Source organism: Elgaria multicarinata, chromosome 8, assembly GCF_023053635.1.
Source record: "Elgaria multicarinata webbii isolate HBS135686 ecotype San Diego chromosome 8, rElgMul1.1.pri, whole genome shotgun sequence".
NCBI lineage: Eukaryota > Metazoa > Chordata > Lepidosauria > Squamata > Anguidae > Elgaria > Elgaria multicarinata.
The window spans coordinates 48,951,863-48,974,680 of record NC_086178.1 but is presented as its reverse complement, the minus strand read 5'-3'; the positions used below and the strand labels follow the sequence as shown (position 1 = coordinate 48,974,680).

Below are 22,818 nucleotides of genomic sequence, written 5' to 3'. Positions count from 1 at the left end.
CATGCATTAATGTGGTCATCCAATCTTCATGCTGGGCAAAGCTAAGCAAACAGTTACAGAGCCATTCATTTTCTCTCTGCCTGTCCACCTATCTCACTCCCCCTCCCCCCCCCCCCCCGGTTTCATAGGTTTTCAAGAGAATGGAAAACGCAGACCCCGTCCACCTGGCTTGAAAGACCAACACGGTAACCACAGAGCTGTGCTATGCCATCTGTCCTGCTTCTACAGTACAGTCTTCACAGAGGGAACACGATAGTCAGAACCAGAACCATCCCCTTAAGAAAAGGAAAAAACCTTATGTATCACATGGCAGAATATGACTATCTTACATTTAAGTATACAATGGTGCTGTAACAGCTAGCTATGCTTGGAATTTTTTCCTACAGATGGTAACACATATACTTTTAAAATAATAATAGCAATAATAACAATTGGTCACTAGTTCTTGCGAATTCTGGGACTGTACAGATCCTATTCAGCCATAGTCAAAAATGGTCAAAATCCAAGAAACCATGAGCTATATCCAGTGTAGCTCCTTCTATTCACAGAAGCGTTTTTGATCCAGTGGAAACTTTCTTGAACAAAAGGGAAGGGAGATGATTTTGATTTTCACAAATTCCCTCTACGCCCCCTCCCAAATCTGCTCCAGGGGACTCAGGGGCTTTCTAGACCAGAGTGGGAAGTGGTTTATGGGGCTGTAGAACAAATGAGGAATCTGCAAAAATTCCCTCCCATTTTCATTGTTGAAAACCTCTGCTGGATCAAAGAGCCTTCTGTGAATGGAAAGCATTGGATACAACTGTATGCATCAGATGTGCAGAACCCAGTGAAGGCTAGTGGCTCCAGTGCCAGCTGAAGGGTGTGTGTGAATCCGCTCTGAGTTTAAGACAGAACTCTAAAGGAGTTATTGCCATTAGAGTTCTGACTGAAACCCGGAGCAGATTTGTCACCCCACTGGCATTGGAGCCACCAGCCTCCACTAGACTGAAAGCAGTTCAACACCCCATGTACTATGTATCATCATCACTGGGCATATTGCTTAAAAACACATTGGGTGCACAGAGCAGAGCTGACAATCTCAAATATTAAAATTACAATTTGCTGGACACATTTTGACCCCCGTGGCCTTCAGTAGCAAAAATAGGGTGAGTATTCTCCTTTTTCCAAATATATATACACTAGTGATGTGTGTTTTTCCTATAATTAAGCCATCGACTTTGGTAGTTCAGGAAACAAACTATGACTCCAATGGCACGAAGCCTCATGCTTATCAAAGCCTCTGAATCAATATTGGTTCAGCTGCAAATATGTGCTCCAAGAATTACCAACCAGTCTTCATGGAATTAGGAGGGCTGCCCCCCCTGAGATTTTAATTTCAGCTAGATAGATACTGAAATACTCTCCATTTCCCAGTCTGAAAAACGAATGCAAGCGAAATATGTGTGTGGAAATAGATATCTGTGCACTGATCACCCTACTGGGTTGTGCACACAGAACAAATTGAGTTTGAGGGGGAGAAATTTGCCCATGGATTGTGCTCCTTTGACCATGTGTGCCCTGCTGACAGTTTTGCAGAGCTGCCAGCTCTCCAGAGAGGGTCTGGGGAACCAAAGCCATAAACTAATTATCAGTGCTCTTTGGCAACAGCCTTTCCCATCTATTTAGTGGGGAAGTCTTCATGAGCACCGGCCTCCATGCAGCCAGCTGCTGCCCACGAGGATGTCTAAGGGCAGCGTCTCGTTGAATGGCTTACAGTGCAAGGAGTAGTGTATGATTTTATTCTTGTACTTTGGTATTGAGTAGCATTATGAATTCCAGGGGGCCAAACTCGTATTCTGAAAATGCTATAACTGCTGTGGCCTGAAAGCAAGATGCAAATATTTGGGCTGATAGGGAGAACTTGCTTTTCAGTTATAACGGTCTTATATTTAACCACTTGCATGGTAGCCTTCAGTGACCAGGAATTCCATCCAGGCAAGTCAGCAGGCTAGCGGAGGAGATAGATTGCTCTCTGTGCCTCCTCTGCCAGTCCGCTTGGTTTCCAGGCTAGCTTCAGAAGAAAGAGTGCCTCTTCCTCCACTACCAGCAGCATGGAAATGCAGTAGGCTGGCAGAAGGCAGGGGGAATGGATCGCTCCATCCCTCCTCTGCCAGTCCACTGAACAGAAGGCAATTTTTCCTACTTGCCTAGGAGGCTAGTTAGGCTACCTTTCCAGGCTGGCCATGAAGTAGGAGGCTCCTCCTCCTCCTCCTCTGCAACATGGAAACACAGGCTACTAGCTTCTTAGCAGGCTAGTAAAATATTTTTCAGATTAGTAGCTTTTGTCGGTTTATTTGCAAAGCTGGATTATTCCATCATGCCCTTTTCCCTGTGCTTTTCCTAGTCACAGATACAGTCATTTATAAGTGAATGCTATAAAATACAACAACCGCTGCCCATTCCTTAATTAGCTGGTAGGATGATGTGCATTGTTATAATTTGACTGACCACCCAGCCTGACACCCCTCTTCAGAAGGCAGATTCCTCTGCAATGGGCAAGAGTTTGAGCACAGTCTGCCACTTTTAAGATAGATCTCCAGTTAAGTGTTTGAAATCGGAACTGTCAGCACTTGGCAGTGTTAGACATGTTTAAATATGATCACGATGCTCAAGTGAATGCAACCTACCAGCAGCCTGGTACCTGATTCAAGCCACTAATGCTTACAGTATATGACCGTAAGTTATTGTGAATTTTGCAGCTGTAGGGAGCCTTTTCAGTTATAGCCTGACAAAGACTAAAACTGATCACCAATTTGAAGAAACTACCCAGCTCCCAAATGGCAAAAAGTAATTTTCTAAGCTATATAGAGCAGGAACCTTTTAAGTGCGTAAATCTGCTTTAGTTCTCTTTAGGTCACTCTAATAGCTCTCTTCAGAGAAAAGCCAGATAAACAAACAAGGCTTTTAAAGAAACAGTTGCCATGAGTTTGAGTACTCGTTTGAGACAGACAGATGGCTATTCAGTACATTAGGTGGCAGCACCCACCCACCCCACTTTGTCCATGGTTGCTCCTCCACTAATCACAATCTGGAAATGAGGTTTCTGGACCAAACCTGAGGAATTGTGGTACATGGGCTTCTGGCAATGAGTATTCTTCAGCTGTGCCTGACCTCTCCCTCTAAGCTCAGATACAGAAGGAAGTGGGAGGGAAAAGTGTGTGCTACCTGGCTTTAAAATTGGGAATGGTGTGACAGGTGACTCCAGGAATTGTTCCTGGCTCCACAAAGACTCCAATTGCAAGACAGATTATTGAGCTCAGATGTGCATTAGTTGATTTATACCTGAATGACAACACAGCATCCATGGTGTGCATGGGAGCAGTGAATGTAATGGTGACCTCCCGAGTTGAACTTCTGCAGATTTATAAGAACGTATGAATGTAAGATGAGGCCTGCTCGTTCAGACCAAAGGTTATGACAGGGATGGGCAGACTTCAGGCTTGTGGCATCTACTTTGTGTTTTTTTTTTACAAGAGTCCTGAAATCCACCAGTCAGAGCCTGGTGCAAAAGACATAACTTAGAATTCAAAGATTCTGTGTACAGAAATTTGTTTTGAAGACCAGAACTGAGCAGAGCGCACAAACTGCCCATATGCAAATCCAGTCCTGGTTCCTCCAAAGCTTTCTTCATTTCAGCAGCATAATTTAGGGCAGGGAGGAGTCATCTTGTGACTGTTATTATTAAACAACTGGGAGTCAGATATCCTTGCTGATCTACTGCAAATCACCCAGAGATTTAGCAGTAGATACAAATCTACCTTCTGCCGACCCCTGGGTTGTGTTTGTAGGGGTGAGGGTGAGGGGCAGGACTCCTGTGTCTTTAATAGCTGAGTAGAAGCAGAAATGCACCTGCTGAAATTCCCTCTTCTACACAACTATTAACATTGCAGGAGCCCTGTCTTCTTTTGCATCTGGCTACCCTAAACTTTGGTCCGATGCATGTGGCCACCCTAATTATTCTTGACCTTGTGGTGTGTGTTTTTCCCCAGTTTACCCATGGGACAAGTCTTGCTTGAAATCCATGCCTTTTGACCTGAAGCAATTTGAGAAACTGGATGCATATGCAAAAAAGGTAAAGAATATATAATGAGGGTCATGACATCATGAGCTCAAATTGAGCTTCCACCAGCTGTAGAACTCCTGCATATCGTAAATTGGACCTTTTTACTAAATTCCTCTCTTTATTATAAATTTGGCCCTAATTTCTCAATGACATTAAACACAATTTGTGCCCCAACAACAGCTAAAATCAAAATTAATAACTCCCTTTCCCAAACTATTAATCTATATTCTGGAACAAAGCAAGGTTGTCCCCTCTCTCCTTTACTTTTCACATTAGTAATAGAATTCTTAGTGAATAAACTACGGCAACATCCCAATATTGTAGGAATACAAATTAAAGAACAGTCCTATCTATTAAGCATGTAAGCTGACGACACAATTCTAATGCTTAGTAATCCATCTCAGGCCATCCCATATTTACTTGCACAATTGCAGTCTTTTCAAGAAGTAGCAGGGCTAAAAGTGAACTACAATAAATCTGATTTATTATGTTTCAATATCCCTCCCAACACTCAATTGAGTATATCTAAACAATCAAAAATGCCATTGGTAGTAAGTCACTCTTCCTTTAGGTATCTTGGTGTACATATACCTAGAAACACACACAGGCTTTATAAGGTTAATTATGGAATGCTGTGGAGGAAAAGTATTGTCGATATAAAAAGATGGGAGCATTTAAACTTATCTCTCTAAAGCTGCATCTCATTAGTTAAAATGATGATCCTCCCTAAACTTACATATCTTTTTTATGTACTCCCTTTGGAAATACCAATTGGTTGCTTTAAAAGATGGCAGGCTAGGATTGAAAAAAATATTTTCAAAAGCAAGAAACCTTGGTCGTCGAAGACATTTCAATATAGACCAATGACAGAGGGAGGGTGGAGTATCCCACAACTACAACTGTACTATGACGCTTATCAGCTCCAACATCTGTTGACATTTATGGCTGATAATCAAAATAACCATTGGTCAAATATTGAAGCAGATTTATTAAACTAAGAAGATGCCCATTGCATTCCATTTGTTAAAAAGGAACTTAAAGAAAGTTTAATGAACCAAAATTCAGGCAAGCTCCAAATTTTTAGGATCTGGAAATGTCATAAAGAACAACTGCCAGAAATATCACCTTTGACTCTGATCCATATTTATCCAGAGCTTGAATGAAGCACCATTACAACCACCCAGAGAGCTCCGGCTATTGGGCGGTATAGAAATGTAATAAATAAATGAATAAATAAAAACAAAAATAGGAAAATTAAGGTAAAACCACTTCAAGAACAGAACCTATATAGACTAAGAGATTATTATGAAAATATGCAGCCAATAACACAAGAGACTTGGAAGATTTGATTACAACAAAGTAACACAAACTGGCTAATGTGGTACCAATCGAGTACCTTTATAAAACAACCCAATATTAAAGACCAAGGAATTAAAGAACCCCTTAAGCAGTTTGAAAGGCTCATAGTAAGCTCTATAGATATGGAAAGGGGATTAATCTCCATGATTTATAATATTTTATTGAACATAGATACGGGTTCTATGAATAATCTGAAAAAAGTATGGGAAAGAGACTGGAATATTGAAATCAAAGAGAAAGAGTGGTCTTCTCTTTGGATGCAATTTCCCTATAAGTCCACATCAGCCATGTTTCAAGAAACATCAATAAAAATAGCTCAAAAATGGTATCTTACCCCTCTGAGGATTTCATACATGTATAGGAACAGTTCTTCTAAATGTTGGTGGGGATGCGATACAGTGGGGTCCTCCACATATTTGTGGTGGGACTGTAAAAAGGTCTCAGGTTTTGGGGACCAAGTCTTTTTGGAAATTTCAAAAATAATGGGAACAACTATAATTAAATCTCCAGAACTGGCACTTTTAAACTTATTCCATGGACAGCATAAAGACATATTACATAAGAAATTGGTGGGATACCTCCTAATAGCAGCGTGAGTGCTTATAGCCAGATATTGGAAGGATCTACAAGGAATCTCGATAACTAAATGGTATAATAAGGTATGGGAAGTAGCACTAATAGAAAAATTAACTCAAAACTTATGTATAGCAAAAGGACAAAAAAAATACGATATGTTTGCTGCTGAGTGGGGGACCTTTATTACATATAGGAATAAAGATAGTAACACACATCCAGTCCTGAAAGCTTTCAGAAATATTTGGTCTACATAAAACATAATCATTACTTTTAATGTAACATCCATGTTTACATCTGCATTTGTAATATACCTCAGAGTTTTTTTACTTTATCTTATATGACCATGTTCCGTACTAAATCTCCATATGCTGTCTGAATTATAGTGGAATATTGTTTTCTTTTCTTTTTTTTCCTTTCCCCACTTTTTTTTCTCTTTTTCCTTTTTCTGTTTTTTTCCCCTTTTTATTTCCTGTGTAAAAACATTAAATAATAATAATAATAATAATAATAATAATAATAATAATAATAATTAAAAAAAAGAACTCCTGCACCAGATATACATTATTATCTACCCCACTATTAAAGCCACATTGAAGAAAGGTTGTTGGAATTGGCCTTTGGCATAAATTTGCAATGTGTTGTGGTTCCTGGAAATTGGGTTGTTGACCGAGTGATTTGTGCCAAACAGACTGTGCAGTCACCAGACTTTTGGCAAGTTATAAAATATAATTTGTTAAGTCTCGTGGCAGAAGAGTCTATTGCTCTTTGACTCCTTCAGACAACCTGTTCTACTTTGAATGGAGTTCACAACACAAGTAATCCATCTTTATGTGGAGCTTAATCTGTGTGCTCCCATGTTGCTTCTCAGAGTCTGTATTGAACCTGTCCTTCCACAATCATCTCAATGGGGCCATTCCCTCCTATAGGAGAAGAGCCATCCAAAATTATTCATAATTCTAAATATGAAGTGACAGCCAAGTGGAAACAGGATTTCCACAGAGATACAGGCTGCAGGAAGAGGATAGTTTACAGTGCAGTCCTATGGCGTTTGACTTGGAAGTAAGTCACACAGGGTTTGACAGGACTTACTTCCTTGTAAATGGGTTTAGGTTTGCAGCCTTAACTAGATCAGCGCCAGCCCTTCCCCAAAGAATTTTGCTAGTCTTATTGAAACCCTGTGTAGCAATATAAGAAGCTGCTTTAGAGCAGAGTAGCTTGTTTGTCCACCTAGCACAGCTGGTAGCATCTCTCAACCTGTCCTGACCCTTTGAATTGGTAACGCCACCAACTAAACCTGGCACTTTCTATCTCCACTGAGCTACATTCACTCCCCATTCCTGTTTCCCCTAGAAATTCCTACCTGATGATAATCTGTTGAAGCCCCTTGAGAAACTTCATGTGTCTCACCAAAATGACCCCCTTAATGTTTCACTTCAGTAGGAACTCCCAAAATTGCTTCCATTTTCACTTTAGGCCAGATGTGACTTAAGCAATTGGCTAAATATTTCTTACAAAAGCAGTCAGAGTCCAGGATAAGAGGTCCTCTGACTATGTGGCTTCCCAGTTTTCAGAACAAATCCTTCACTGCTGGCTGGCAGAGGCATAAAATCTCTTCTTTGGCCTGAAGGTTGAGTATGTCTGGCTGACAACAATCATACCATGTGAAAGAAACAGTTTAAATAGAATCTAGTTATGGCTAGTTAGTGGCTGAACATATTCAAAGGGCACAGGCAGAATAGCAAACAGTAATCTTACCCGACAGTATCTTTGAAGCTTGTAAAAGACTTGCTTCCTAAAGCAGAGGTAGCTGCCAAAAGCAGCGTGACAGAACTGAGGAAAACCCGGCTCCAACCAACCTAGTGACTAATAAATTAGGCTTGGAAACAAAATAGGTTGGCTCCTAAAACAGTCCATCAGTTTGACCAACAGAGTTCTTGCCACTTTTCACAGAAAATGTGTTCACTTACAGAATCTTCCATAACCTGGTACCATCCAGAGGTTTTAGACTTTGACTCCTGTCAGCCTCAGCCAGCAGGGCCAATGGTCAGGAATTCTCCAAAACATCTGGAGGGAGTAGGCTGGGGAAGGCTTCTGTAAGCTAATGCATTTTTTGTGAAAAATAGCAAGAACCTCATTGGCCAACCCAGTGGTTCTGCCATGTAACAGAAACCAGGATGTTTGTATGGACCAGTGGAGACTGTAAATCTGCTCTGAGTTTCAGTCAGAACTATAAATAAAATATCAAAGGCACTGAACCCATTTTAGTGATAGGAGTTAGGACCTTGAATAGTTCCTTTAGAGTTCTGATGGTTCTGAATGAAACCCAGAGTGGATTCATAGCCCTGCTGACATTGGATTCATAGCCCTCCACTTATATGGACTCCTCTGAATTTAGGAGGAAGACAACAAAGGTAACCTAAATTGCATACTATTGTCTAATTTGAAACCAGCTATCTGTTTGTTCCTTATAATACAGGTAACTGCTAAGAGTAGTGTGGAGGAGCTGGTGAAAACCTTGGTCCGTGTAGCACGTACTGACCTGGAAAAAGTAAGGGCCATTTGGACATGGATATGCCATCATATAGGTAAGCAGGGGACTCCAGCACATCCTGGAACCTGTGGATAATGCTGAACTCTTGTTTGCCTTGTACTGTGTTTCTAAAACTTTACTGTGCACCTGGTATGGGTAATATAGGGCGGGAGCATGTATTATTATTATTATTTATTATTATTTATTTATATTGCACCATCAATGTACGTGGTGCTGTAAAGAAAAGATGCCGACAAGCCTGGAAAATCTGCATTCTCAGAAACTGTAAAAGATGTTTAACCAGCCAAGAAAGAAACTGTTCTCCACTCAGTAATCTTATTTATTTATTTATTTATTTATTTATTACATTTCTATACAGCCCAATAGCCGGAGCTCTCTGGGCGGTTCACAAAAATCTCCATGTTTATATGCCATTCCAAGCATTGTCCATTCCCAGGAAATGCATATGTAAAATATTGTCTTCCTTTGAGCCATTCTGGATCTCCTCCCCCTGCTCATACTTATTTATAATTTATTTATATAATTATTTATTTAAAACATTTGTATCCCGCCCTATATCACTAGGATCTCAGGGCGACATACAGATAAAATTATACAATATAAAACAATAAATATACACAGCTAAAAACAAATTAAATCGTTAATCAAGTTAAAACCAGTTTATAATTTAAAGGCAGTAAAAGCAATTAAAACAGTTAAAAACAATGTGCAAGCTTGGTGAATTTAACCATTAAACGCTTTGTTAAAAAGCAATGTTTTTGTTTGGCGGTGAAAGTAATGTTGTGTTGTTACATCACAGGAAGCTGGACAGCACCCTTCAGCAACTGCTGACAGTAGACTCCTCATACAAAAGAGTCCAGTCAGGTTATTGACTTTGTATTGGTAACCATATGTTTTCCCCTGAAGAGAGAAAAGCAGTTGGGATAGCAATTTAGATGGAAACTAGCCAAAGGGAAAGGGTTATGCAGTTCCTATCTCCTTTGCTTAAATTCTCAGTCTCCCGTCATTGCTTTCAGCTATTTAAAAAAAAGTAACAGGAAAGGTACATTCAGCAGCATGCATACCTGGGCCTCAGTGTCACTATAGACTGAGATCCTGCACCTTGTCATCAGGTAGACACCTGAAACTCAGCAACAAGGGTCTACCTGGATAGTTGATTATCACTGATGTCAACTCCTGCAGTTTTATAGACTTTATAAGGGCTGGGAGGAGGAGGGACTCGCATTATTATTATTATTATTGTTGTTGTTGTTGTTGTTGTTGTTGTTGTTGTCTGCCTTTTTCCCAGCACTGGGACTCAAGGCAGTTTACATGATTAAAACATGTACAATTAAAACATATAAATTTAAATTTACAAAAGTTAAGTAGAATTAAACCTACAGAAAAATTAAAAACATGTTTAAAAAATTTATAAAACAGTAACAGATTAAAAGGGGGGAATCAAATACATTAACACAGGTTAATTTATGGTAGTTGTGAGAATCCTAGACTTCAAATCAGAAATACAGAGTAGCCTTCCTAATTGGAGAGAAGGGCTTGAAGGTATACCTTCAAATCTGTATCCTTATGTTTTTGGAAGTGCGGAAACTGGTGTTCCAATCACTAATAATATTTTAGCATTGCACCATGTTTATTTCATAATTCCCTCGATAAAAGCAAGAATTTGCTATGACAGTCCTAGAAAATTCCACTGAGCCCTAGAGAACAACTATTGATGATTGACAGTATAGAGGATGTAAGTTTGCAACTTTAAGAGGAAATCTGTAAAGATAAAATCCACACTTAAAACCATGACAGAAAAGTCTAGGAGAGTTTTGTATGCAAACATTATTGGGGACTTCATAAATCTGTTCCCAAAGTAATTTTTGCTTAGGGATATGAGGAAAAACCCATCCAGTTTGTGTCTTAATGTGAACCTGCCTATTTCACACTTCCTGAACCAATAAGCAAACCAAAATACAGATATCCATCATAGAATCAAAGAATAGCAGAGTTGGAAGGGGCCTACAAGGCCATCGAGTCCAACCCCCTGCTCAATGCAGGAATCCACCCTAAAGCATCCCTGACAGATGCTTGTCCAGCTGCCTCTTGAAGGCCTCTAGTGTGGGAGAGCCCACAACCTCACCAGGCAACTGATTCCATTGTCGTACTGCTCTAACAGTCAGGAAGTTTTTCCTGATGTCCAGCTGGAATCTGGCTTCCTTTAACTTGAGCCCGTTATTCCATGTCCTGCACTCTGGGAGGATCGAGAAGAGATCCTGGCCCTCCTCTGTGTGACAACCTTTTAAGTATTTGAAGAGTGTACAACATTTTGTGTGGAGTTTTTTTTCAAAACAAATATTTCGCACACTGATGCAGAAACAGGAGAGATTGAACTTCAGATGGAATAAACAAAGAACTGAGAGAATCAAAGTTGAAAGGTTAATCCAACCCTACATATGATAATGTTCAAATTTTAGAGGAAGCATCTTTAATACATTCAAACACTTCCTTGTTACTTCACATAAGTTTGTGTGGCCTGCAGTGCATCCTGGTACTTGGATATCTCACCAGGGTAAAGACTGTTTTGTAACCTCCCATAGCTTGTTTTGCTTTACATGTGTGGTTGAACTTTCACCTTTCTTCCCCCAGAATATGATATTGTGGGTTTCTTTAACAAAGACCAGCAGTCATTCAAACCCAAGGATGTCCTTCAGAATGGAAAGAGCATTTGTGAAGGATATGCCGGGCTCTTCGAACAAATGTGCAGGTACATTAAGAACAGAAATTATCAAACCTACAGAAAGATTCAGTTGCCTTGTCACCTGGGGTACCGGTTCTGTCTCCATTTACAACCAACTAGGATTTCGATCATCATTTTGAAGCTGTACTCTTGAATAGCAGCAAGTCCTAGAAAGGTCAATTTTGCTCTCCCCCCTCCCAAACGTAATTTACTTTGCGCCATCTGCTGAGGCTCACATTGCATTAACATAATGGCAGATGAGTACATGGGGATAATTTAGTTAGAAGAGGCTCTGTGTTTTTCCTGGAGTATCTGAAGGTTAAAAGGACAGCAGGCCAGAGGACTATATAGTCAGCCCTAAGTGGCCCATCCCAAGCCAAAAAAAAAATGGGGAGCAGAGCCCCACACCGAGCTTGGCCACATCAACTGCAAATGCCCCCACCCACCTAAAGTGGGAGCATGCTTGCACATAAATCAGAAGGATAAGATTTAGCGGTGCAAGCACTGCTATTAACTTCCATCTGACAGCTCATGAAATAAAGGCAGGAGACATCCAGCTAATTCCTCCAAAAGTAGGAATTTCCTGCAAACTTGGTTTTATGAATAAGGGCTTGTTTAGATTTTAAAACAGGCCATTTCCCATTAGATTGAGGCCTTCATGTAGTTATCCAGTCTAAATATTTTTAATGCAATGATCGTAACAACCCAACTGCCGTTGTTATTTTTTCCCACAGCAAACAGTGACAAATCGCCAATTGATACTGAATTCCAAAACTGTACTGTGCCCCACAACCAAAAGCAGTCAGATGTGAGGTGAAGCTAATGTACCCTTGGCTAGGTTTGTGCATGCCCTGCAAGCATTCAGAGTTTTGTCAATTGAGACACATATTCTGGATCAGAAGCCATGAGACTGATTACATGTAGTGGCTGGGAATTAGAGCAGACTAGCTTGCCAAGAGCAAGCTAACCGTAATAATGGTCTGCAATTGCTATTTGAGGTAGCAAAATGGTCCTCTCCCAGCCTTTCATTACTGCCTTGCTATGCATCTAAGCCAGGATTGGGAAGAAAGTAAGTTAGGATCAATTGCTATCTCTCTTGGTGATTTGCTATAGATCAGCGAGGCTGATTCCCTGTTATTTAATAGCAATAACAAAACATTTTTCTCACCTAAATCAGGCAACTAAAGTAAAGAAAGCTTGGGGTAATCAGGAATGTATGTTGGTGTGAAAGGGTTCCAAACTGAGTTGAGTTCAGGTTTTGAAAACAAATTCTTAGGCTCAGAATATGCTCAAAGGTACCCTGTTCTTTATTTCTAAGTTTATACCTCTTTGCACCTGGTTCTGGTTTGGAGGATCTTGGTGTTCCAAATAATAATAATAATAATAATAATAATAATAATAATAATAATAATAATAATAATATAGATCCAACCAGTGGAAGCTGGTGCTGAACCCATTTTGGGGATAGGATTCAGCACCTTGGACAGAAGCTTTTAGAGTCCTGGCTGCTTCCAACTAAAATCCATAATGGAATCACCACTTCTCTGAAGCTGGAGCCACCAGCTGCCACTGAATCCAACAAGCCTGAAGTCTGCCCACTTCTGATCTGAGCAATAGCAACATTTTCCTCCAAGGCATTCATCTCCATGATGGTGGATGGAGAGCATCCCATTTCTGATTGAATCAGTTTTAGGGATATGGATTCTCAGTGCTAGGCCATGAGATCAGCCCTTTGCCCCTAAGATTGTGACACCTATTTTACGTGTTCCAGTATTTGAATCTCAGATACTTTTTAGCCTCAGCATTTGAGTAGAGTCCAAGAGCACTGACACAGGGTCGTGGTGGTGTGTCTGCAGTAACAGCTGCTTTACTTGGCAGGCCCGATAAGGCTCTGACTACAGTTGGGAGATGAAGGACATTTGTGGAGGATAATAAATTCCCTGAAAGAGCTGAACAGTAGAAATCCGCCCCCTTGCCCCTCTTGATGGTTATCACAAAAATAGCCTTGGAAACAAATGAATTTGACAAGACAGCTTCAATCTCTATTGTTGACATAGAAAGTATTATCAACCCCACCCCATCTCATTACGATGCATTTGTTAAAATGGTGTTGAACTGCCAGTTTGGCATAGTGAGGCAGAACCTGCCCCAAATTCCAGAGCCTTGCTGACTTGGGCAGCTGTCTGAGTTGGCAACCCCGCCATTTGCAACAACAAAGTCAATTGACTAAGGGCAGCTCTATCTGGGCGAACAAAACACCAGCTTGGCAGGAGAAAATGGCAACATGCAGAAACATGTATATTTCAGCAGTTTAATCAGAAACCAGTGTTGACCCAATGAGGCATTTTGCGAAAGAACCACCCAGCCAATCGAGTGGCCATTTTCTTCTTTCGTTGATTATATGGAGTTGCCTTGTCTCCAGCCATACCTTTATCACAGACAATTATCTCATTTCTCTGCAGGTTCCTTCCCTTCTCTCCTTTCCCCAGCCCTTCCTGTTTCTGTTCTTTTTCTCTCAATACCCTTTATTCACACTGAAGTGACCAAATCGAGTCGTCAGTGTTGAAGGGAAGGTCATGCCATTCACATCGTACCATTGTAATTCGTAACGTTTTCCAGACTATTTTCTATTCCCTTTTGAAACACAGGCTAACGTCTTATTTGCTTTTAATCATCTCCGTGCATTGAGCAGATGCTTTCGCTGAACTGTCTGCAATGATTGTATCAGAGTCGGCAATCAATTCCAATTGTTTCATTCAATCCATGTTGCCACAACTTTAATTTCATCTACCACCGCACTGTTCAAGCTACCGGCTTTGTTAAGTGCCAAGGGAGCTCTTCACATCCCTTTGCTAGCCACTTGCTTCTTATTGATGAGTTGTTAACAGTAAAGTGTAGAACCTGGTTAGACCATCTGTACACCATATAATATTGTCCAGTATTATTATTATTGATTGACTGATATTCTGTCCTTTTTTAAACCAAGGTACATAAGACTTAGTACCAAACAAGAGGAAATGCCAGCTAAAAACTGATTTTCACAATAACAGCAATATAAATCAGTAAGGGAAATCCACAATAAAATGTTACACTGTGCCATACTTCTGTTCAGTGTGCCAGCCATAACCTTTTCTGGGTCATTCCATCCCATCTCCCTGGCTTTCCATTTTTTTGCATCCAAGAGTCAACTGGCCATTCCATGGCCACTGAGCATGCTCAGTACATAGTGGATGGTTTTAGGTTCCCCCTCCCTGTAGGGTGTTTTCATCAAGGTGGGGGAACTTCTGCAATCCTCAGGGGAGCGCCAAGCTTGAGTCCCTTCCTGAGCATGGGTGATGTTGTTTTGCCTACATAAGCAATGGCAGTTGCACCTGAACAGCAGAAATAGAAGGAAAGGTCCATGATAGAATCAGAATCTTTCAAAAGCCCCCTTGTATAAAATTAGGGCTGTGCTCAAACCCCCTGGCCCACTTTAGAGGCCATTTTGGAGCTTCCAAATTGTCTCCAATCCAGGCCAGATCCAACACTCTCTGAAACCAGATCGAGTTTCAGATTCCGAATTATTTGGACATGCAATGGGCCAGGCAGATGGATGGCACCTAGCACCCGCCAAGCACCCCCTCGCCGCTGTGCATGCCCAGTGCTCCTTATCTGAACCTGCCGTGGGCACCTGCAGCCATCTGGGTCTCTTCATGGTAGTCATCATTTTAAAAATGGCAACTCCCTTGAAGAGGCATGGGTGGCCGTGGGTGCTCACAATGGGTCCAGGTATGGAGCAGGGGTCCAAATTGGTCCAAAGTATTTCAGACTCAATTTGGCCCAGAGCCAACCTGCTTTGTCTTTCAACTGATTCCATCCGAAACAGTCCATTTTGGCTCAGAATTCTAGAGCCAAAGAGGTGCATAGTGAGGATTCTAGGCAGGATCACATGGAAGGAAGTGATTCCTGAGACTTCATTTCATTTATTCTGGTCCTAAATCATTTAGGGCTTTAAAAGATCAAATCCAACACGTAAATTGAGTGTGGAAGCAAACTGGTAACCGGTGAAGCTGGGAAGATGTAGTATAATTTGAATAGGCAGCTCCCATCTGAACCCTCACAGCCATATTCTGGAGCAATTGTTGCTTCCAGACTGTCTTCCAGGGCAGACCCAGGGCATTACAGTAATCTAATCTGGCAACTACAAACAGATACATTGTACTTGTACAATACTTTAGGCAACATATCTTTGCTCATGGCATTTGTACAAGTTCCTCTGGGCTGGTTAAGGCTAGAGTCCATTGTAGTCTATAGGTGAGCTGGTAGGACTGCGTTCTAGAGCCTATGAACTGAATCATTACAATCATCTGCAGCCTAGATTCCTTTGCAGACAGGAAGGAGAAAGGGGCAAATTTGTCTGGTGGAGGCTGGTGGGGGACAGGCAGATGGAGCTGCCACAGCCATTGCTGCAGTGAAGTAAAGGGAAGTCAAACTGCTTCCTTCTTTCCACCTGGACTGTTAAAGCATCTTGGCCCTCCTGCTTTTCTTCATGAAACGGAGGCTGCTGTTTTCAGCAATCTTCACATCCTCAAGCTCTTGGCACCAACCACAAAATAGTTTGCATCCTGTGAATAAATGATCTTCTCCTAAAGTAGCACCCTCTGCAAGACATGTCAGTAAGAACAAAAAGCAAAAACATGATGTATACATATGCATTCGTACTATTATTGCCAAGGGATAATAATGTAGGAAAATAGCCATCGTTTGGAAGTCTGGAAAGAGCATGAAAGACCCAAGCACTCCAAAATGTGTGGGTTTTGACTGATAGAAAGGCAGCCCTTCAGAAATGAAATGCTGTTTTCTGCCTCCCTTCTTCCCTTTCTCCCCCTCAGTATTGCAGGAGTGCAGTGCATGAATTTATCTGGTTATTCCAAAGGCCATGGCTACAAGACTGGGCAGACCTTTACAGGAGAGTACGACCATGCCTGGAATGCCGTTTACCTTGATGGACGGTGGCACTTGGTGGACAGCACATGGGGGAGTGGCTCCATTGACGACTGCTTCAGCAAGTTTACCTTCAGGTACAGTCCTCTTTCCCCTCTGTTGATAACTCTGGGGCACAGGGGTTGAATCATGCAATGGGAGAAATTCTCCTTGTTAAGAACCTAACAGAGTCAGTGTGGTGTAGTGGCTCAAGTGTTGGACTGGGAATCGGGTAATCTGGATTCTTTAGGTCACAGGAGCTCACTGGGTGACTTTGGGCCAGCCACAGACTCTCAGCCCAACCTACCTCACAGGTGGTTGTTGTGAGGATAACATGGAGCAGAGGAGGATTATGTATGCCACCTTAGGTTCCTTAAGGAGGGGAAAAAGACAAGATGTAATAATAAATAAAATAAGAGCGGCTACATTGAATCAGGCCAAGGGTCCATCTACTCCAGCATTTTGTTCACACAGTAGCCAACCACCTATTGATCAGGAACCCACAAGCAGGACACGATGCAATAGCATCCTGCACCCATGTTCCTCAGGAACTGGTGTACATAGGCATTCTGGCTCTGCTACTGGAGGTAGCATATAGCTATCAGAACTAGTACCCATTGATAGCCTTCTCCTCCAGGAATTTATCTAACCCCCTTTTAAAGCCATCCAAATTGGTGAAGATCACAACATCTTGCGGTAGATAGTTTAACTATGCGCTGTGTGAAGAAGTACTTCCTTTTATCTGTCCTGAATCTCCCACACATCAGCTTCATGGGATGAGCGCATTGGGTTCTATCCACATTCTACACACCACGCATAGTTATTCACTTTAATACCCTTCCCAAGATGCAATACTTGATTTGTTTGTTTCACAGATATTTGTAATATACGGAAGTATTGTGGGGCACCGTCTTCAGTCATTATGAGCATTTACTTCACTATTCTAAGTTATGTCTCTTGAACACTGAAGTGTTAAGGGCCAACACATTTTTAAAAAGAAATTTGGTTCTATAGAAAGTGTGCTTTGGTGTGTGTTTTTGCCTTGACACTGAAGTGACAAGTAAAATATCAGGTAAAATTTATTGATTTTTTTATTTTGACTGTTGTGGGAATGAGCCAGTTAAATAAAGCTTTGGCTTCGAAAACATATTGTTACTCGATTCTGCTGAAAAGGTATTTGGAGATCATGTCATTTACATTTGGTGCAGTCCCTTAAAGAGTAAGGGAACTAGATCAATATAAATGAACAGTGATTTGACTACTTAAGTTCAATTCTATATTTTTGAAAAATTAAAACCCCAATTCCTAGGAAGAATGCCTCCTCTCCCCACCCCCCACATGAACGTTCAGCACTTTAAAAGGTCAGATTTACATATATGTATGGAGCAAAATCCGCATCCTTAGAATTTCCCTCCAGTTTTTTGTTTTTTCTTAAATCAAGTTTCTAGCCTTTAAGGCTGCAAAGATAAGCTTGAAAGTGTGTGTCGGTAACGCCTGGTAAAATCTGAGAAGTTGGGGAGATAAAAGTCGTGGTGCCCTGCGTAACTCTGTCCCCCATGAATGACTGAAGTAGAATTTGAATTATACAAAGTAAGATAGAAAGCTGAAGTAAATTTGATTACTTGGAATCACATAGATGGGTTGGGTTTTGTTAGCAGATTTATTTTTTCTCTCCAGACTGGAGCCCTTGAACCATATTATTATTATTATTATTATTATTATTATTATTATTATTATTATTACCTAAATCCCTACTAGAACCCTTAACACTGCCCCTGCTATACTGTTGATGTTTGCCTCCAACGTGCAACAAGCATGGCAATGGAAGGAGATAGAGCTAGCATGCTCGTCACCGCTCATGCCCATCTCATGTGTCAATTTTACACAGAATAATGCTTGAATAGGGCTCTAGTTGTGATTTCCATAGAGGGTAACCTGCCAGTGAACCAGACCTCTCCAGAAGTACCAATGACTAGGCTAAACCTGAGATGTTAACTACCACCATATTTTAGCCTGTAGAAAATTCTTAAAGAGCCAGAACAGGAAGGGAAGCCAAGTTGATATGGACCTTTTCAAAAGTAACCTTTCTCCCTTAGTAAAACATTGTTTATTAAGCCAGGAACAAGTGTTAGGCCCATATGCTGCCCCTTGCCACCTTGCTTGGTGCACCGGCTTCAGCACATCAATCCTCATCTGTTTAGAGCAGAGTTTCCTATTGTATCCAGAATGGGAACTCTAGCTTAATGTCTGCTTATTAACCAGAATCAAATTATGGTTTAAGATCCTGGTTAGCAAACTGACATTAAACTTAAGTTCCCATTTCAAATATAATGGGAAACTCCACTTTACAAAAACTAGGAGTATAAGTCCTGAAGCCAGAATGCAAGCTATTATTAAGCTAGTAACATTATGTTTGATAAGGGCCATCAATAAATTCCCTAGCTTTACACCCTCTATACTACTGTATTCTTACCCAAATCAATATAGCCTCTCATCTCGCTTTTGCATTCTAGGACTTATGCAGTGCTTTGTACAGTCAAGTCCTGTGTCTATTTGAAAGCAAACCCCCGTGATTTCAGTGAAGCTTGTTTCCCAATATACATAGGACTGCAGACTCAGTTAGCTTTGATGCAAGGCTGAAAGTTAAGAAAATTGTGTACCAATCCATTCACATTAACTACATTTAAAGTTTGGAAAGCGAGGATGGAAACATTATCACCAGGGCTCTCACCGTTAACCCCGATACCCAGCGTTTGAAGGTAGATTAACAGCAATGGAAATGGTTAGGTGGAAATCCTACTGCCTTACGGATTTCTTTAGAAAGCAGGAACAATTGGTAGAAAAATTAGGTCAGGAGAGGGGACAGTGGATAAAAACCACACAAGCACGTGCCTTTCTCTCTCAGCCAGAAATACAAACTGCGGCTACCAGGAACTTCATGGCAGTTGAACGAGAGGTGGTGGGATATAAAGGAGCAACAAAAGGCTTGCCCTCCAATTTATATAAGGGGATAACGGCTCAGGAAGTTGGTACAAATTATTCACTTTGGATGGTCTGGGAAACAGACTTAGGCATCCAAATTGAGGGAAAAGATTGGAATGCTTTGTGGGACAGATGCCCATTTAAACAATATCAATTAAAAATAAGGAATTAATGTTAAAACTGACCCTCAGATGGTATCTCACACCTAGGAAAATATCAGTGATGAGCCCAGGGATGTCCCCAGAATCTTGGAGGGGAAGCTCATGCATAGGAATGTATACATATGTGGTGGTCTTGCCCTAAGGCAAATACTTTCTGGAAAGCAGTGTTCCAGGAGATTAGCTCAGTAACTAGACAATGGGTTCAGCCATCTTCTCATTTAGCATTGTTAAATTTATATAGAGGACTAGATAGTAACTTGTTAAGTAAGGAATTATTAAGCCAACTACTGTTGGTGGCTCGATGGTTGATAGCCAAGCATTGGAAAGATGGCAAAGGGCTCCATATTGATGATTGGTACCAAAGGGTATGGCAGATTGCTGTCTTAGAAAATTTGACTAAAAATTTAAGGATAGAGCAAGGACAACTAAATGAAGGCAAATTTGGAGGTATGGAGGGAATTTATTGATTTCATGAATAAAGAAGAAGAGGGAGAATATTTATTTATTTATTTGTTTGTTTATTTATTTATTTATTTATTTATTACATTTTTATACCACCCAATAGCCGAAGCTCTCTGGGCAGTTCACAAAAATTCACTCTATATATGCTCCATCAGCATATATAGAGTTATGGAGAGTATAGGTGGGGAGGTAAGGAAAGTATCCTAAATATTCTAAATAAGCTAATGTTAAATAATATTAAATCCAGGTAGGAATCTGTATTGAAACTGAGTGTATATGTATGATGTAATATTTGACCAATGTAGCCAGAACTAAAGAAAAATAAAATTCTTTTTTTTTAAAAAAAAAAAATGAGTACCTTGCCAATGATGTATTGACCTCTCCCTTTTCATTCCAGATACAATGAATTTTACTTCCTCACCCACCCTGCCCTATTTATTAATAATCATTTCCCAGACAACAGCAACTGGCAGCTACTCAAACCAACGGTGACATTAAAACAGTTTGAGAGCAACATGTTATACAAGAGTGACTTTTACAAGATGGGACTGCTGGCAGCCCATCCAGAAACACCAATTATTCGAACAGGTACAATCATACATGCTCTTGCCACACATTGATATTATCATAAGGAACAGTTCCAGTTCTTGGCAAAAAAAAAAGTAGCAAAGGTTATGATTTAGGCTGGTGCCTTATTACTTTTCAAAGATTAGCTCAGTGGGACTAAACCAAGGGGGTCAGAATTCTGCAGCAATTCTTGGCCATAATTACCTTCACCCATGGCATCCCAATTTGTGTGAAATCCAAAACGTTATGCCATAATTAAATTGCATGGGCCCTTTGAATTGTTTTTATAGTCCGGCTTGAAATGAAGGCAAAAAAGTTTCAGAGATTTATGTGGGTGCATAGAAGCACATTGGGTTGCAGAAGCTCCCAGCTACTCTCTTTAGTGTCATTCAGAACCTAACTATAGAACGAAGAACCTCATTTTGGAATCTTGTCTTTTTTGTCTGAAATCTCTCAGCTTTCTCTGAACACTGACAGCTTCTAAGGAGTTGTAGTCAAAAGTGCAGGCAACTTGAGAGCTGAAACTGAAAGCCATATATGCTTTCATCTTTTCCCAGAATGATGAGCAGTTCTATTGCATTTATAATAAAATAGTAGCAAACAAGTATCCCAAACTGAAACCTCCCCACACTCAACCCTCTTGCGGTTTCTTCTGAGTGAATTTGGATTTGACAGGAGCTTGACAAATTCTACCCAGCCAACCGTAATATTCTCCCTTTCAGTGACAAAATGATTGACAATACAGCGGGTTATTCCATTCTCCAGGTCATTTTCTACAGGCCTTTTGATTGATTTGTGTTTTTGAGTAAATAGTAGGAAACATCCTAACCAGCCTTCTTTATTTGCATGTCACAGTAAATGGGAAAGTAGCAGTGGAGGTGGAGAGCCGTTCCCCAATGCTGTTCATGTGTGAGTTGAAAGGGGCGAAGGAGTATAGCTTCATGACTCTGAAGAGGAGTGGGATGAATCTGGAGCTCTACCCACAGAAGACAGGGAGTCATCAGTTACAGATCTATGCCAAACCATCCACAGGATCAGATGAAGTCTACAACTGTGTGCTAGAATACACCATAGAATGCAGTGCTGTAGATGGGAATGCGTGCTTTCCAAAAGAACTCCATCAACCTGTTGGACCCAGCTGGTTTACAGAGAGGCAAGGGTTCCTCAAGCCCTCACATAAAGGCCCAATTATTCATACCAATGATGGACGCTGTGACTTCAGCTTCATCCTCAGTAAAGACTTGAGTGTTTTAGCCTCTCTGCATTCAGACAACATAAGCTCCAGTGAGGACACAAGGAGACGGCATATCTTGCAAGTTTGTCAAGGAAATCAAGTAGCCTTTAAGATCCATCTTCCCCACGCAGGGAATTTTGCTTTCAAAATTTTTGCTAAGAAGAAATCTGATCCGGGCAATTATAACTATGTCTTCAACTACCTCATTTGTTGCCCAAACACCGAGGTAAAGTGGCCAGTCTTTCCCCAAAATTATAGCAAGTGGGCAGAAGGCTACGAGCTACTGGAGCCTCTAGCTGGATTGCTACCAGCCAAGCGCAACGTCAAGTTTAAACTCAAGCTTCATAGCATTGCCAAGGCGTTTGTTCAATGTGAAAAAACCTACCCCTTATCTCTGAGTAAGGATGGTTACTGGGAGGGATCTTGTAGCACTTCTGGCTGTTCAGAAGTGTTTGTGATGGTGCTGGAGAATGCTAACCACAAGTTCTACTCACACATTTTGAAGTATGAAGTAGAACCATAGTAAGAGGCCATTTTTACTCTTCTCATATGCCCACATGAGCAACAGTCTTTGATATAACTACAGTCCATACCACACTGAGCAATTCCTTTCACCATAAAGTTTAGTGACAATGCTCAGTCCTCCAAAGCAGCAAAATAGTATAACTTGATCAAAACTCACTTTATGGCCTTTCGTTGGTATTATATATTGAGTGAAGTTTGTAGCAAATGTAGCTTCCTTACCCATGTAAAGTCAGACAAGACTTTCCATATAAATAATGTCAAGATAGTAATTCATGTGCTTTGTGCCTAGCACATTAAAGAGGCAATTATGCACATCTACCTACCCAGCCAGCCACCATTTTGGGACATAACTGCTGATTTCTGAATGGGTATATTCAACAAAAATGTTATCGTGAACAACAAGGGGGCATTCTAGAACTCATTCTGGGCCAGAAAAGTGGAGGACCATACACTTTGAGCATCAGTGCAAGAGTGGCTGCAGAATCTGAACAAGACACATGCTCTTGCAAGATGATCGTCTAAGACTTAGCTCCTAAGTGAAAGCTTTCTTGTGTGCACTTCATTGTCTTACAAAAATGAAACAATACTGCGAAATAAGTTTTTACACCAGATCTT

At 40.8% G+C, this 22,818-nt stretch overlaps 1 protein-coding gene across 2 annotated transcripts in view; it reads left to right on the top strand.

Moving 5' to 3' along the window:
- KY (kyphoscoliosis peptidase) overlaps positions 1–22,468 on the top strand; it is a 38,837-nt gene extending 16,369 nt beyond the window's left edge. The window contains exons 5-11 of one of the 2 annotated variants that reach the window (XM_063132311.1): positions 129–185; positions 4,029–4,111; positions 8,514–8,622; positions 11,220–11,337; positions 16,182–16,370; positions 20,275–20,465; positions 21,300–22,468. In XM_063132311.1, the coding sequence (XP_062988381.1) occupies positions 129–185; positions 4,029–4,111; positions 8,514–8,622; positions 11,220–11,337; positions 16,182–16,370; positions 20,275–20,465; positions 21,300–22,201 (1,649 nt within the window). In that variant the 3' untranslated portion in view covers positions 22,202–22,468. The remainder of the gene's footprint in view (positions 1–128; positions 186–4,028; positions 4,112–8,513; positions 8,623–11,219; positions 11,338–16,181; positions 16,371–20,274; positions 20,466–21,299) is intronic. The other variant, XM_063132312.1, reaches the window with a different exon arrangement.
- The last annotated feature ends 350 nt before the right edge of the window (positions 22,469–22,818 follow it).